Source organism: Eptatretus burgeri, chromosome 13 (genome assembly GCF_056783735.1).
Source record: "Eptatretus burgeri isolate ZD-2024b chromosome 13, Ebu_testis_v1, whole genome shotgun sequence".
NCBI lineage: Eukaryota > Metazoa > Chordata > Myxini > Myxiniformes > Myxinidae > Eptatretus > Eptatretus burgeri.
In genome coordinates this window covers 47,840,782-47,855,781 of record NC_140973.1, presented here as the reverse complement: position 1 = coordinate 47,855,781, position 15,000 = coordinate 47,840,782, and the positions used below count along the sequence as shown (strand labels likewise).

Below are 15,000 nucleotides of genomic sequence, written 5' to 3'. Positions count from 1 at the left end.
TGCCCTCCCCTCGCTTCTCTCCCCTCACACCAAGTGCGGAGAAGAATGGCGCGAAAAGCCCACCGAGCGTCCTCGTTGGGTTTTATTTGAAATAAAAGATAGAGAAAGAAAAACGACTGACTCAAAGCGTCGCAGCCCGAATGAATCACATTTATTCCCTCTAAACAACGGGTTTGGGGCTAACTGCACATGTAATTAAGAGATATCTCACCTACGGGACCTGAATGGTGGTTTGCGAATTTCCACAGCCGTAACACTACCCCCTCCCCTTTTTACAGACTCATCCCGAGTCGTCAAATTCTCGTGTACCATCATGTGTAGTTCTCCCCTAGTACATTTTACCTACAGATCCCTGAGTGCGACATTCATGGTATTCATGTCCCCAAAATAAATAACCTGAGGGCTGAGTAAGTAACTAAACAAACCCACTCATACGGATGACTTAAATAAAATTGCCGGCGCTAGACAGACATGCCGGGGGTGCACTCGTATTTACAGTACATCTTAACTTACAAATTTTACACTAAACCATGACCCAGGATCAATGGACTGCAAAAATAAAGCAGAAAAAGTCAAAAGAAAACCGGTGCACGGGCCGCCACTGCAGGCCCGTATTGTAGCTGCCAACAGGACAGTTCTTGCAGCTTGCAAACTGTTGCCTTGATCCTGGCGCACATGGAAATGAACAAGGGGGGGGGGGGGGCAAAGCAAACTTGAACGGGGCAAAATGACGAGGGCAGTAGGCATGGATGGCAAAAGCAGGCAGGCAAGGCATGGCATGACAAGGCCGCTGCAACAAACAGCCGGCAGATGATCTGGCCGGCACAGGCCTTGCAGAAAACAGCTGCAGACGATCCGGCCGGTACAGGCCTCGCAGCAAAACACAGCCGGAAGATGAAGTGGGCCGGCACAGGCCTTGAAGCAACACAGCCAGCAGATGACGCTGGCCAGCGTTTGCCTGTCACTGTCCATACCTACTCCCTTAACTTATCAAAACCAATTTAGCCCCAATTAATTTTTTTTGTTGTTTTTATTTTTATTCCTTTACCTCCCACTATAATTCGTCCCCCAACCCCCTTTATCGTCCTTGTTTGGCTAACCTATCGTCACCTAGCCTTCTCCCAACCCCTACGTTCCCTTCCCAGAGGGGAACAAGGGAGAGCTAGCGTCCTGTGTTGAGGCCCAACGAAGCCTCAGGATGGCCTCCCCAGACTTCAGCGATCTAACCCAAAGTGGGTCCAGCAACCCACAACGAGAGTGAGGGGATGGATGGTGCGGAGGGGTACACTTCCTATCTACCCTAACCATTTACCTTTAAACTACCCCGGGGCTTTCAACAAGCGCCTCTCGCTTAAGCTATTGGTTCTAAAAATCCAGATTTCCGTCGCCTGTGTTGGTGTGTTTACAATTTTGAGCCTCGCACCCCAATTTTATTTCCGTGCCCTCACACGGTCTCATGGCTGGGACGCGTGGCTCCCCTTGGCAGGCACGACCCTCTGCCGATTCTCCAGCTATGGCACCCCCGGGCACTACACTGCCTCCGAGCGCACCAGCTCCCTAAACACCGGGGAGTGCCGTACATGGCGACTCCCCTGAAACGCTCACGTGGCAGGCTGGCTTCCCGGGCCCCTTTCCGAGGGTCACCCGTGCCCACATCATTGCCCATGTGGATAATGGCGTCCCAGGCCCCCGCACCATGCGGGCGCACCCTTGCCCACTACGCTATCCCGGCCCCCCATGGGCCCATAGCCTACTACGGCCGACTAGTCTGGTGCCCGGGGTACCCACTCAGCGATACTCACCTTTCGCAGCCACGCTCCCAGCCCGTCAACAGGGCTCCTGCACCCCTCCAAACAGGTTTCGAGCCTACACTCCCACCAACAGCAAAACGACCTCCATTTTGTCAATTTGACTAACCCCCTAACTCACTCTACACTGACCCTGGGGTCCCTTGGGCGGGAGTCACTCCTCCCCCCAATCACTCATCGCACCATGCATTCTACATTCGCTCCATTCACCCAGACCCGCTGGCCTCACTCACTCAACATGTCCCCACACAACTCATCAACTCTTCAACACACACACCGCTAAACTCTGCCATCCCTGCTCACTAAATCCCCTAACTCGTGCTCCCACGTCATCCCTTACACTACAGCACGTTCCTTTTAACACTACGTAGCTAAGCTAAGTCCCCTCTACACATTCACTAGTCTGTCACTGTCTCCAAACTGTCATTTCCCATCCTAAATCTGGTTTAAATCCCTCTACCTCATCGATTCCACGGGCCCCATGAGGACTTACCCCTGCCCCATGGAGCCGGTCTAACTAAGCTAACCCTTCCCCCTAACTCGTGCCATCCTGTGCCCAGGCCAAGGGGATCATCCACCCCTTGCTCAGGAATCCTGTTCACCCGAAAGCGAGGCTTGCTGTTTTTTTTTTTTCATCGCGCAGCACCAGCGCGGCAATTCACAGCCGCGCACATTTGGCGTGACGTCATGGCAGCTGTTCGCGTCCCTCGGTACCATCCGGCAGGGATTCACCCTCCTGCCGAATTCCAACCACACACGCAGCCATGACGTCACCCGGCGCAATAAAAAAAAACACAAGCCTCACGTCTCGAGGGGTTCCCGACGCGAACACATGTGCTCTGCACGTTGGAGCTTCACACACACGCTCGTGTGGAGAACCCGTCCGGTCCAAATCCGAAATCCTGCCTAAACTTTGTCCGTCGCGGGATCGGCAACATTCACCGCGCGCGTTTCCGGACCGGGTTTCACTTCCGCAAGCGAGCACGTGGCGGCCTCGTGCGTTGCACAGCACGGACCTCGCGCTCGCTGCTGGGTGAACCCGGCACAGTGCTCAAAACCTCTACAGCCGCTACCCGGCTTTCTTTCCTCTGTCGCAGTCTCCGTCGCCATTTAACACACGCACTCCCGCGTGCCACGACGCTCTCTCTCCATTCCATCACACTCACCCCGGGAGACGCGACTGCATGTTCACACATGCCCACCGTCATCTCCCTCACATACCGCTCTCTCTCTCACACACACGGTCTCCCTTGCACTCGGCCGTTCACTCACGCATGCCATTTCCCTTGCACACGTGGTGACACTCGCCCGCGGTGTCTCACTTACACACGGCGTGCTGGAAGCACGCCCTTCGGCACACTTGCCACCACACCACTCACACACGGGATCGCTTCCACACACGGGGGCGCACTCACACCTTGCACCACACACACCAGGACGACCACACTGGGGATTTGTGCCACCACAAGGGTTTCCGGGACCTCTATACCCCCCAAGCTCTCCGTGCACCTGTCCACAGCACCCCTCCCCTCAACTCCGCGAAGCACGACCGAACCCACCTGGTCGTGATTCGCCTCAAGGGGGCATACTCCCTCCCCTCCTTCCTGGAGGAGGCTATCCAACTGTTCGCACCGGGTCCCTACACATTCCGCGAGCTCACCCTCATCGTCCTCCACTAACTCCGTGTGTGTGTGTGTGTGCGTCTCTAACCCCGTCCAATTCACCCTCTATCTCCCGTATCTCTGTACATTTATTAGTTTCTGTTGTCTCCTCGTGTATATTAGTCTTTGCTTCTTTCTGGCGTCTTTCCCTTCTCTTTACGTTGGTCAACCTTGCTTTCTCCTTCAGTCGCTCCCGTCCTTCCCTCTGTTTCACTCCTTGCTCTTTCACGATCTCCGCGTACCTCACCTAGAGAACATTGTACTTTACGGTAATTCTACATATCGACGGTCCCCTGTGCCAGTGCGCATGCGCAGCCTGAGTCGGAGCCAGGGATGTTGTGGGCGTTTCAACCTGTTCAATACTTGTTTGATTATTGTCGTTCCACGCTAATAAAGTGGTCGAACAAATTGAACTCTGTTCTTATTTATAATCAAACAACTTGATGCAGTCGACTAAAGATCGTCGGTGCTGAGGAGGACACGACTGGGTGAAAACGGACCACGAGAACGTCGACTGTGAGTTTGGATTTCTCGGGTACTGTACCCAATCTTCGCCCCCAGGACACTGTACACACGTGTGCATCACCGAAAATAGAACGCTTACTCCAGAATAACTGTTCCTATGGCGCCGGTGGAAGCAGAGTGCCCGATCGAGGGTTGTGACTATATGGCTACACACGCAGAGGCGGCAGTGGTGGCGGCCATGTTGAGTGTTCACGCCACTGTGCACGTCGCCGCCCCCAGGGCGGCGAGCTCGAATGCCAAGATGGAGAAACTCAAGCGTCCCTCCATAGCACTGGCCAGAACGGGCGAGGCCTGGTCGTACTTCATAACCCGCTGGGGCGAATACAAAACAGGTACTAAGCTTGTCGGACCCGACATAGTCACGCAGCTACTGGAGTGCTGTGAGGAGGAGCTGAGAAAGGACCTCACTCGCGCGGCGGGTAGGAGCCTCGTGGGCAGCGATGAAGAAGACGTCCTCGCCGCCATGAAGGCGCTCGCCGTCCAGACGGAGAACACGATGGTAGCTCGAGTGGCCCTGTCTAACATGCGGCAGGGACACGAGGAGCCCGTCCGGTCGTTCCACGCCCGCATCAAGGGGCAGGCGGACATGTGCAAGTATGAAATGAAGTGCACCAAGGCGGGGTGCGATCAGGTCAACGACTTCACGGAAGAGATATTGCGCAACGTGGTTGCCCGTGGCATCGTGGACTAAGCAATACAACTTGACCTACTCGGTGAGAAGAACCAGGACATGCCATTAAAGGACATGATAGAGTATATCGAGGCCAAAGAGTCTGGAAAACGCTCGGCATCGCGCCTGCTTGACACTCAGAGCACGGACGCGATCAGTAGTTCGTATCGGCGGGGAAAGCGACAGGACGTCCGCGCCAGAGTAGGAGCCAGGCCGGAAAAACGGAAGGCCAAGCCCGAAGGAGTATGCATCTACTGCGGCGAGGTGGGCCACGGCAAAACGCCTCAATGGTGCGCCAGACGCGCCGAGTGCCCCGGATACGGTAAAAAGTGCTGGAAGTGTAACCGCCAGAATCACCTCGACAAGTCGTGCCTGGGCGGCCGATCGGCAAGACCCCCATCTAAGGAGACCGACGGGATGTACGACGAACAGACGGCAGCCTTCGTCGAGCTATGCACGGTCACCATGACCAGCACAGAGGACGAAATGCGCGCGCTTCCCCTCGCTCACCACCTGTACGATGATATGTGCGATAAGTGGATGAAACGCATATCCGACCCGCAGCCATACGTCAACCTCACTCTCACCAACAAGCGCGAGGATTACAAAGCGCTGGGTTTTAACCTCCTGAAACACACCCGCGCGGTAACCCTACCCGCTATGGCAGACACGGGGTGCCAGAGCTGCCTGATCGGCATTAAAGTCGTCCAACAAATGGGCCTGAGTACCGAGGACCTCATACCTGTATCCATGACCATGAAGGCCGCAAACAACAAAGGAATTCGTATCCTCGGAGCCGTGGTAGTCAGATTCGCCGGTAACAGTGACGACGCTCGGAGATTGGAGACGCGCCAAATCGTGTACGTGACGGACTCTTCAGACCGCATATTCCTCTCCCGCACGGCCTGCATGGACCTGGGAATGATCTCGGACAGATTCCCGACACTCGGAGAGGTGAATCTGACGACCTCGGAATTGTGCGACTGCCCGCGACGCGCGGAGCCGCCGACCAAGCCGACCGCACTTCCCATGCCAGCGACTGAGGCCAACAGAGAGGCACTACAGTCACATTTACTCAGGATGTATGCTCAGAGCACATTCAACACGTGCCCACACCAGCCACTACCGAGAATGACCGGCCCGCCATTACGTCTTATGCTCAGTGAGAACGCGACACCGGTTGCCCATCACACTCCCATCTCCGTGGCCATACATTGGCAAGATGGGGTAAAAGCAGGCCTCGACCAGGACGTTCGGCTCGGCGTGTTGGAGGAAGTACCCGTCGGCACGCCGGTGACATGGTGTCACCGCATGGTAATTTGCGCGAAAAAGAATGGCAAGCCGCGACGCACCGTCGACTTTCAGGCCTTGAACAAGCATGCGTTCCGCGAGACCCACCACACCCAATCCCCGTTCCACCAGGTGAGACGCGTACCTAACGGGAAGCGCAAGACAGTATTCGACGCATGGAACGGTTACCATAGCGTCCGCCTACACGAGGACGACCACCACAAGACGACCTTCATCACTCCATGGGGGCGCTACTGGTACCTATCTGCCCCACAAGGGTATATGGCATCGGGGGACGGTTACTCACGACGATACGATGAGATCGTCGCGGACATTGGTAACAAGACCAAGTGCGTAGATGACACGCTACTATGGTCAGACACGATTGAGGGGAGCTACTTCCAGGCGGTCCAATGGCTGGATATATGCGGCCGGAATGGAATCATCCTCAACCCGGAGAAGTTTGTCTTCAGCGCACCCACGGTGGACTTCGCGGGCTTCACCATCACCATGACCGACGTGCGACCGTGCAGCCGCTACCTGGAAGCAATCCACGATTTCCCACAACCGCGTAACATCACCGACGTCAGATCGTGGTTCGGGCTTGTCAACCAGGTGGCATACGCCTTTAGTATGGCCGAACGAATGCAGCCATTCCGGAAGCTCTTGAAAAGTGGAGAACGCTTCCAGTGGTCCATGGAGTTAGAGGACATATTCCGCGAGTCGAAAGACGTGATCGTACAAGAAATCGAACACGGTGTCCGCATATTTGACAAAACTAAGCCAACATGCATCGCCACGGACTGGTCGAAGGAGGGAATCGGATTCTGGTTGCTTCAAAAGCACTGCCGATGCGTGCCAGTTAGACCATTCTGCTGCACTGATGGATGGAAAATAACCCTGGTCGGCAGCAGATTTACACACGCGGCAGAATCCAGATACACGCCCATAGAGGGCGAGGCTCTCGCAGTCGCGGACGCCTTGGACAAGGCGCGCTACTTCGTACTGGGCTGCGAGAACCTGATCGTTGCGGTAGACCACAAACCACTGCTGAAACTCCTTTCGGACAGAGCACTTGACGACATACCCAACCCCCGCCTCAGGAACCTCAAGGAGAAGACCCTGCGTTATCGCTTCCGCATCATACATATCCCGGGCATGAAGAACAAGGCGGCAGATGCCATGTCGCGCAGGCCGGTTGGCACCACGCGACCTCCACTCATGAACCTTCCAGATGACAATGCCACCATAGCGACCCACCTCCAACCAAGCACGCACACCGATGTCCTGTCCCTCCTACGCCAAACTGAGCCGGAGTATGACGACGACGTCGAGGAGGACAACCTGGCATGGTGTGCCGCGGGCCTCGAATCATTGCGATCAGTAACATGGGATCGCGTCAGGGAAGCCACCAGCAGCGATGGCGATATGCACATATTGGAGGGAATGACAATGAACGGCATCCCCGACTCAAAAATCGAGATGCCAGAGACAATTCGCGACTATCACCAGTACCGCGAGAACATTACATCGACAGATGGAGTGATCCTATACAAGGACCGAGTAGTCATACCACCCTCACTCCGCGGCGATGTGCTGAGCGCCCTACACGCTGCCCACCAGGGCGTATCAATGATGACCGCCCGCGCAGAATCCTCTGTATTCTGGCCAGGCATGTCGGCCGACATCAGCGCCACTCGGAGAAACTGCGAACACTACCACCGGATGGCACCATCACAGCCTGGAGCGCCACCAACTCCACCTATTCCGGTCGTTTACCCCTTTCAGGCAGTGTGCTCGGACTTCTTTGTACACAGGGGTGCACACTACCTTGTGACGGTGGACAGATACTCGAACTGGCCGATCATCTCAAAGTCGACGGGTGGAGCCGCCGGACTCATAAACCACTTACGTCGCGCCTTCGTGACTTACGGGACACCAGAAGAGCTCGCGTCGGATGGGGGACCGGAGTTCACCTCCACCGAGACCAGGTCATTCCTGCACAGATGGGGCGTACACCACCGCTTGTCATCGGTGGCCTTCCCTCACAGCAACTGTCGCGCAGAGATTGGAGTTAAGACAATGAAACGACTTATCACGGACAACACCAGCCCGCAGGGAGAACTTGACACTGACGCTGTGCAGAGAGCGATACTACAATATCGTAACACGCCTGACCCTGACACGAAGATCTCCCCGGCAATGTGTGTCTTCGGCCGCCCGATACGCGATTTCATCCCAATTATCCCCGGGAAGTACAGACCGCACGACACTTGGCATGAGACCCTGAAAGCGAGGGAGGAGGCCCTCCGCAAACGTCATATCTGCACAGCCGACACCTGGGCAGAACACACCAAACGCCTTCCGCCACTTGCTGTAGGGGACCTAGTCCGCGTACAGAACCAGACAGGATTCCACCCCAAAAAATGGGACAAGACAGGCAGTATCGTGGAGGTACGCCAACACGACCAATACGTGATCAAGATCGACGGCTCGGGCAGAGTCACACTTCGGAACAGGAAATTCCTGCGCAAGTTTAGCCCAGTTCGCAATGACCAGCTGCCACCCCGGTCTATCTATGATGATCTAGCAACCCGCATCACTGTACCTGCACCCGTTGTAACACCGCAACTGCCTGACCTTGACAGCGAACCCGTGACATCTGCAACGCCAACGGGGCCCACGCCGGCACTGACGTCAGTATGCACACCCCAGCGCAAGACGACACCCGTTTCAGACACGCCAGCAGCACCAGGACGAGGCACACCGAGGCGCGCGATCCTTCAGACGCCACCATCGGCCCCTGAAACCCCGAGAGCCCCATCCCCACTGGGGCCCGATGTGACACCACCAGCACCAGCAATAGGTCAACGCCGATCCACCAGAGCGACCAACGTGCCTGCCTGGCACAAGGACTACTCCATGGAATAGTCACACGATGGGCGATATAAACTTTTGTTCATTCATTAAACTTAATATTTTCTCAGCCTTTATCTATTAACATAATAAAGACTCGGAGGGAGATAGAGAACATTGTACTTTACGGTACTTCTACATATCGACGGTCCCCTGTGCCAGTGCGCATGCGCAGCCTGAGCCGGAGCCAGGGATGTTGTGGGTGTTTCAACCTGTTCAATACTTGTTTGATTATTGTCGTTCCACGCTGTTAAAGTGGTCGAACAAATTGAACTCTGTTCTTATTTATCACCCTTGCTTTCCGTATTAATTGTTCTTTTCTCTCCCTCCCAATTCCTTTCACCTCGTCTCTTATCTCCCTCGTGCACGTCTCCGTCACCCCAATGAGTTTTTCCCTCTCGGTCACCGTCACGCTTCTCGCCCAACACGTCCCCCAAATTATTTTCTCCTTACCCGCCTCCACCGCGGGCCTGACAGCCGTTGCACTACCTCCCAGCTCGTTCGCTCCCACACGTGACGTCGCCATTTTAATCTCCACCGTTGTGGCCTTCATGCCCACCTGCAGGCTTCGGCCTATTTGCTGCATCTCACCCCGCATTTCTCTCATTTCTTCCTTCAATTCGTATTTCATTTGTTGCGTATTCGTATCCATTTTCGTTTTCATTTTGTTCATTTGTTGCGTATTCGTATCCATTTTGTTGTTTATATTCGCATTCATTTGTTGCGCATCCCTATTCATCGTTGCCAGCATGGCGAATAGCTGGGCCATGTCGGGTACGCTTCGGTGAGCCACTTTGGCAGGGATCGGGGGAGGGTTTTGGTGGAGAGGGGGAGGGGAGGTGTTATACACCGCCGCTGCACCTATTTCGGGCTCTGGGTTCAGTTGGGGGGGTTCGTGTTCCTGCACAACCAACATTTCCTGCTCGGGGTTCTCATCCTGGGCCATGGATTCTACACATTCTACATCCATTCCTACTACCCCCGGCTCCCGCTCGCCTTGAGACTCCATCTTATTTCTGGTAAGGGGTTAATTTATCTCGCTCGTAATTTGGAGGGAATCGGGGGTCGCTCCTCTCACCCCTGGACCGATTCCCGTGAATTTAGCTGGAGACAGGAGAGTTTGTTATCCCACTCCTGACACCAGTGTTGCGAATTTGCGCCCGCCGGCGTGCGATCGGCCACGTGACTCGAATCACGGCACGTCACCCACCGGACGGACAATTCTGTCGTGACTCTCTCGGACTAACGCTGGGAGCCATTCACGGGTGGGCCTTTCGGCCTCACCATGATCCTGCCAATCGGCCACCCACGTGGGATAGGGTTGTTTGCCAAACTCGACCTACCTAAGTACCCACGCGGATGGTAGACCGGGCGATCGCACCTCGCCGCAGGTCGACTCCGGACACGGGCCGCTTAAGCGGTCCGTTCCGTGCTATCGGGATAACCGAGCGGTGTTATCGTTGGCCTCGACGGTTCCGATTAATTATCGGGCGTATTAAGCCCACGACGAACCCGTTACGTGAAGCAAGATGGAGATTCAAACAAAGGAAAGGACGCAGCGAAACGGGGAACAATTCAACATGCAAGCACTTTATTCACATAGACACAGAGCACACATATAACGATTAAAACAATTATGCACAAAGAGCAAATGTAATACGAAAAACAATAAAGCAATGACGACGCAGAGCTACAACCGACTAAGACCGACACACGGCAACACTTAACAGTTTTACTTCACCAGACTGGCGCCACACACACGTTTACACAGAACTCAAAAGAAATGGAAGTCGCGACTTCCCTGAGCGTGTCGAGTCCCTCTCCGACGTCCGTCGACGGGGTCCCGCCTGGCCGCGACTCCGTGCCCGAGCGTGGTAGGCGAGTCCTCTCATGCGTGCCTCGTGCCTGCACGTGTTGGCCACTCGATGCCACAGACCGAGTGTTCGGCGCTATCCCAGCGCGGATAGAGGTGGGGGGGGGGAAACGTGGATGGCCAAAGTCGGGAGAGGGGAATGGCGGACGCTCCTTCCCGCCAGCGTGGTCTTACCACTGCCCCACAAAAGACCCGGCCAGCGGCCACCAGGACGAGCGAGCCAGAAGACGAGAGCAACCACGAAGCAAGAGCATCCACCAAGCAAGAGCATCTACCAAGCAAGAGCATCTACAAAACTGCTTCCCCGTCTCCAACTTTTATATCCCGGAGCTCCGCCCTGTTGCTCCGCCCCGTTCTTTGCTCCACCCCCCTTCGAGGCGCTTCGAGAAAGGTCTCGAAGAGGGGCGTTCCTCCTCCCTGGCCGCGTCACACCACGCATCCACCAATCGGGGGCCAGCTGCCCTCCCCTCGCTTCTCTCCCCTCACACCAAGCGCGGAGAAGAATGGCGCGAAAAGCTCACCGAGCGTCCTCGTTGGGTTTTATTTGAAATAAAAGATAGAAAAAGAAAAACGACTGACTCAAAGCGTCGCAGCCCGAATGAATCACATTTATTCCCTCTAAACAACGGGTTTGGGGCTAACTACACATGTACTTAAGAGATATCTCACCTACAGGACCTGAATGGTGATTTGCGAATTTCCACAGCCGTAACAATATCAATTTCCTGTATCGAAGTATAGATCATCAAGTATGGATATGGATTTATTTACTTTTTCTGATCACTTTATTAAAAGCACATCTATTTTATCTTTTTTTTAATTTGTCACCACCCCCCACCCCCTCCACCCTCTCCCCAAATCCTTTCCTCCCCATATCCCTCTCCCGACAATGTAAATTGATAAAAGTCAAGTGATATCGTTCTGCTTCATCGAGTCATTTTATTTACAGGACGCATGTTACCCAATGATTCAAGGAAACCGTCTACGACTTCCGCGAGTTCCGCTTATCGAAGACCTTATGGCTGTGCTGTCCTGGGCATCAGAGAGTGGATACAAAGCCATGTTGATAGCCCTGATGAGAGAGAGTTTGTTCTTAAAGTTTACACGTACGTAAGCACACCCACGTTTCCTATCTAATGTCACACCCACGTAATTTGTTCAGCATTCTTTCATTACACTTCACTTACTTTCAAATTGCAGCTTAATGTACACTTGTATTGAGTCGGTTGTGTAAATGACTTTGGCCGATGGCTGTTTCGCTTTGGCGAAGTTTTATGTCTGCAGTTGTTACACAGACTTGCATAATACATGTTCCCACGGTCGACTTATCTGACGGTGATCCAAAGATTTTCAAACTTGTTTGCATTTTATTGCTCACATTTTGTTGGTGCTTGTTGTGCAGTTTCATTATGCTTTTGCAACATCGTGTCATCGCTGCATTTGAGGTTTCTGGTTTGTTACCTCTGCCGCCAAAGTTGAACGGAGGTTTGTTTTCACCCCTGTCTGTCTGTCTGTCTGTCTGTCTGTGGGCAGGATACGTCGAAAAGTTAAGGACGAATTTGGACAACATTTAGTGGACAAGTTGGGTTAAGCTTGGAGATATCTTCCGCCATTGAGATCAGTTCACTGGATCTGGATACAATAATTTTTTCAGTGATTCTTCGCCATTGAGAGATAAGGCCAAAAACAATTTATGGCACGATATCTCAAAAAGATATGGACGGATTTGGATGAAACTTGGTGGATAAGTTGGGTGTGTGACAAGAACCGATGGGTTTGATTTTGCTGAAAATCTCGATCCAGATACAATAATTTTTTTTTTAATTCAGCAAGTGATTCTTCACCATTGAGAAATGGGGCCAAAAACTATATGAGGCCCCGCGTGGAGGAGTGATGTAAGCGACATTTTTTTAATGATATGATGATGATAGGCTCGGATGATAGGGGAAGGGTTAAAATAGTGCTATATGGCATTAACTCCAAAATGGCCGATGTGTACCTTACATCACTCCTCGCGGCGCCTCATATATAGCATGCTATTTCAAAATGATAGGGACAGATTATGAAAAACTTGGTGGATGAATTGGATAGGTGACAAGAAAAAAGCAAATTCGATTTTTGTCAAGGTTCAGATCCAGATCTGGCCTATCAATGGGATACAAAACGTAAACTGTTCAGCCTGGCGGAGGTATTTGCACTACCGAGTGCCGTTCTCGTTTCATTTGTTTGTTTTCTTTATTTTAAGCGCAGCTAAATAATTATTATGCCAAAACTTAATTTGTTTGTTGATCAACGGTTGAATGACGTTATTTTCTCATATCCGTCATGATACATTAGGTTCCATATTGTCAGGAACTCCATACATAAAAAAAAACATTGTCCTTTGAACATTGTAAACATGATGGTAGTGGATGCTTTGCATTACAGGTGCAATCATGAAAATGAGTGGCATCAAATTCAAGATCATATTATCAGGAAATCGAGCAACAAGTACAATGCAGCAGCTTCGCACTACGGTGAGTACAGCACACACCTGTCTCATGCCGCATCTCCCTCGGCAAGCTTTGCGATCCAATGTATACAGAAGCATCTCTGCTTCCTAAATTCGAGCCAGGACCATTTAAAAAATTTTTTATCAGCCTCACCAATCAATTTTGAGTGTAATCATTATGATGGCCCAAAGGCTGTTGAGTGTGGCTCACGGAGCTATTTGACTGTGGTGACCATATTGGCAGGCCATCAAAACATGACAAAAACGAGAACAACAATCATCGACGTAACGACGTCGCCAGATCCGCCTCCACCCACATTATTACATCATCATACATACTTGTACAAAGTTTGTTTTAAATCCCTGAACCAAGATTTAATATATTAAATAATTCTGGCTAGCACAGCTTGCTTCCGATCAAGTTAAAAGTTAAAACATATCTTCCACATGTCTACTCGATCAGAACTGTGGTGTTTCACATCGATTGATGAAGCGGTTCAAGAGAAACATTTAAAAATATAATTTTGTTCAAACCAATATGGCTGCCAGACCATGTGACCTATTAATTATTTGTGAACACCATGATATCCCCAAGGCTTGGGGAATGTGTAAGTGAAGTTTCCCGTCAATCTGTCAAGCCATTTTGCAGAAAATTTTTAAATGTTTATTCTTCAAAAAAATCAAAGTTGCCACACCACGTGACCGATGACGTCATAGTTATCACAAACACATTCTACATGAGTAGTCGCATCTATGGTGAAAATTTCGTGAAAGTTCTACGGTGAAAAAAACAGACCACCCCGTTTCGATACAACGCAGCTTCGGTCGGACATCTGACCCACAACGTCCTCTTTATAAAATCAAATTCAGAATGGGTGGCCGATCACGTCTTTTGAGTCTCAGGTTGATCGAATAGGACGGCGAGACCATGTGACTGATGATGTTGACATTTTCAACCAATATTCCCCATGCCGAGCCAATCGTATTAAAAATATATATTTCTCTGAAACCACTTAGCCTTTCGATGCGAGACTTGGCAGTGATGATCCACCACTGTTGCCACAAATATTTCATTTAACAATGATCTCATCAGTCACATGATGTGGCAGTCATGTTGGTTTTAAAGGGGTAATTAAACAATTATTTCTCGAAAAACGTTTAACTTATCGATACGAGACTTTGCAGTTATGATCCACTGCCTTTGCTGCATACATTTGACTTTTAAATGATGTCATCAGTCACGTGGTGTGGCAGCCACTTTGGTTTCAAGGAAAGTATTTAAAAATTATATTTTGGAAACCTCGACAGCAAACAATGCGAAACTTTGCAGCTGTGATTCACTGCCCTTGCTCCATCTTGCCCTTGTTACTTTTTCTATCCAATATGGCTGCCACACCATGTGACCTATGACATCATCATTGCCACACTGTTTGCAGGTACATGATTTGATGATACTTGTTAAATTTTGCTTCGATTGGATAAGCAGTTCCAGAGAAAACATTATTTAATATTTATCTTCAATCCAATATGGCCACCGAACCATGTGACATCAATTATTATTTATCATCCTAATATCCACAATTCATGGGGACATGTCTTTAAAGTTTCCCCTCAATATGTCCAGCCGTTCTGGAGAAGAAGATTCTTGAAGGTTTGAGAGTAAATCCAAGATGGCTGCCAGACCATGTGTCCAATGATGTCATAGTTCTCAAACTTTATTCAGCATGGATAGTCGATCATTTGTGTGCAGTTTCTCTTCGATCTCT

The 15,000-nt window shown here is 51.6% G+C and overlaps 1 protein-coding gene across 7 annotated transcripts in view; it reads left to right on the top strand.

The window, feature by feature from the left end:
- The window catches only part of LOC147014419 (dedicator of cytokinesis protein 3-like), a 381,754-nt gene that overhangs the window by 144,843 nt on the left and 221,911 nt on the right, over positions 1-15,000 (top strand). For all 7 annotated transcript variants that reach the window (XM_085852361.1, XM_085852356.1, XM_085852357.1 and 4 more), the window contains 2 exons: positions 11,693-11,849; positions 13,171-13,259. In XM_085852361.1, the coding sequence (XP_085708487.1) occupies positions 11,693-11,849; positions 13,171-13,259 (246 nt within the window). The remainder of the gene's footprint in view (positions 1-11,692; positions 11,850-13,170; positions 13,260-15,000) is intronic.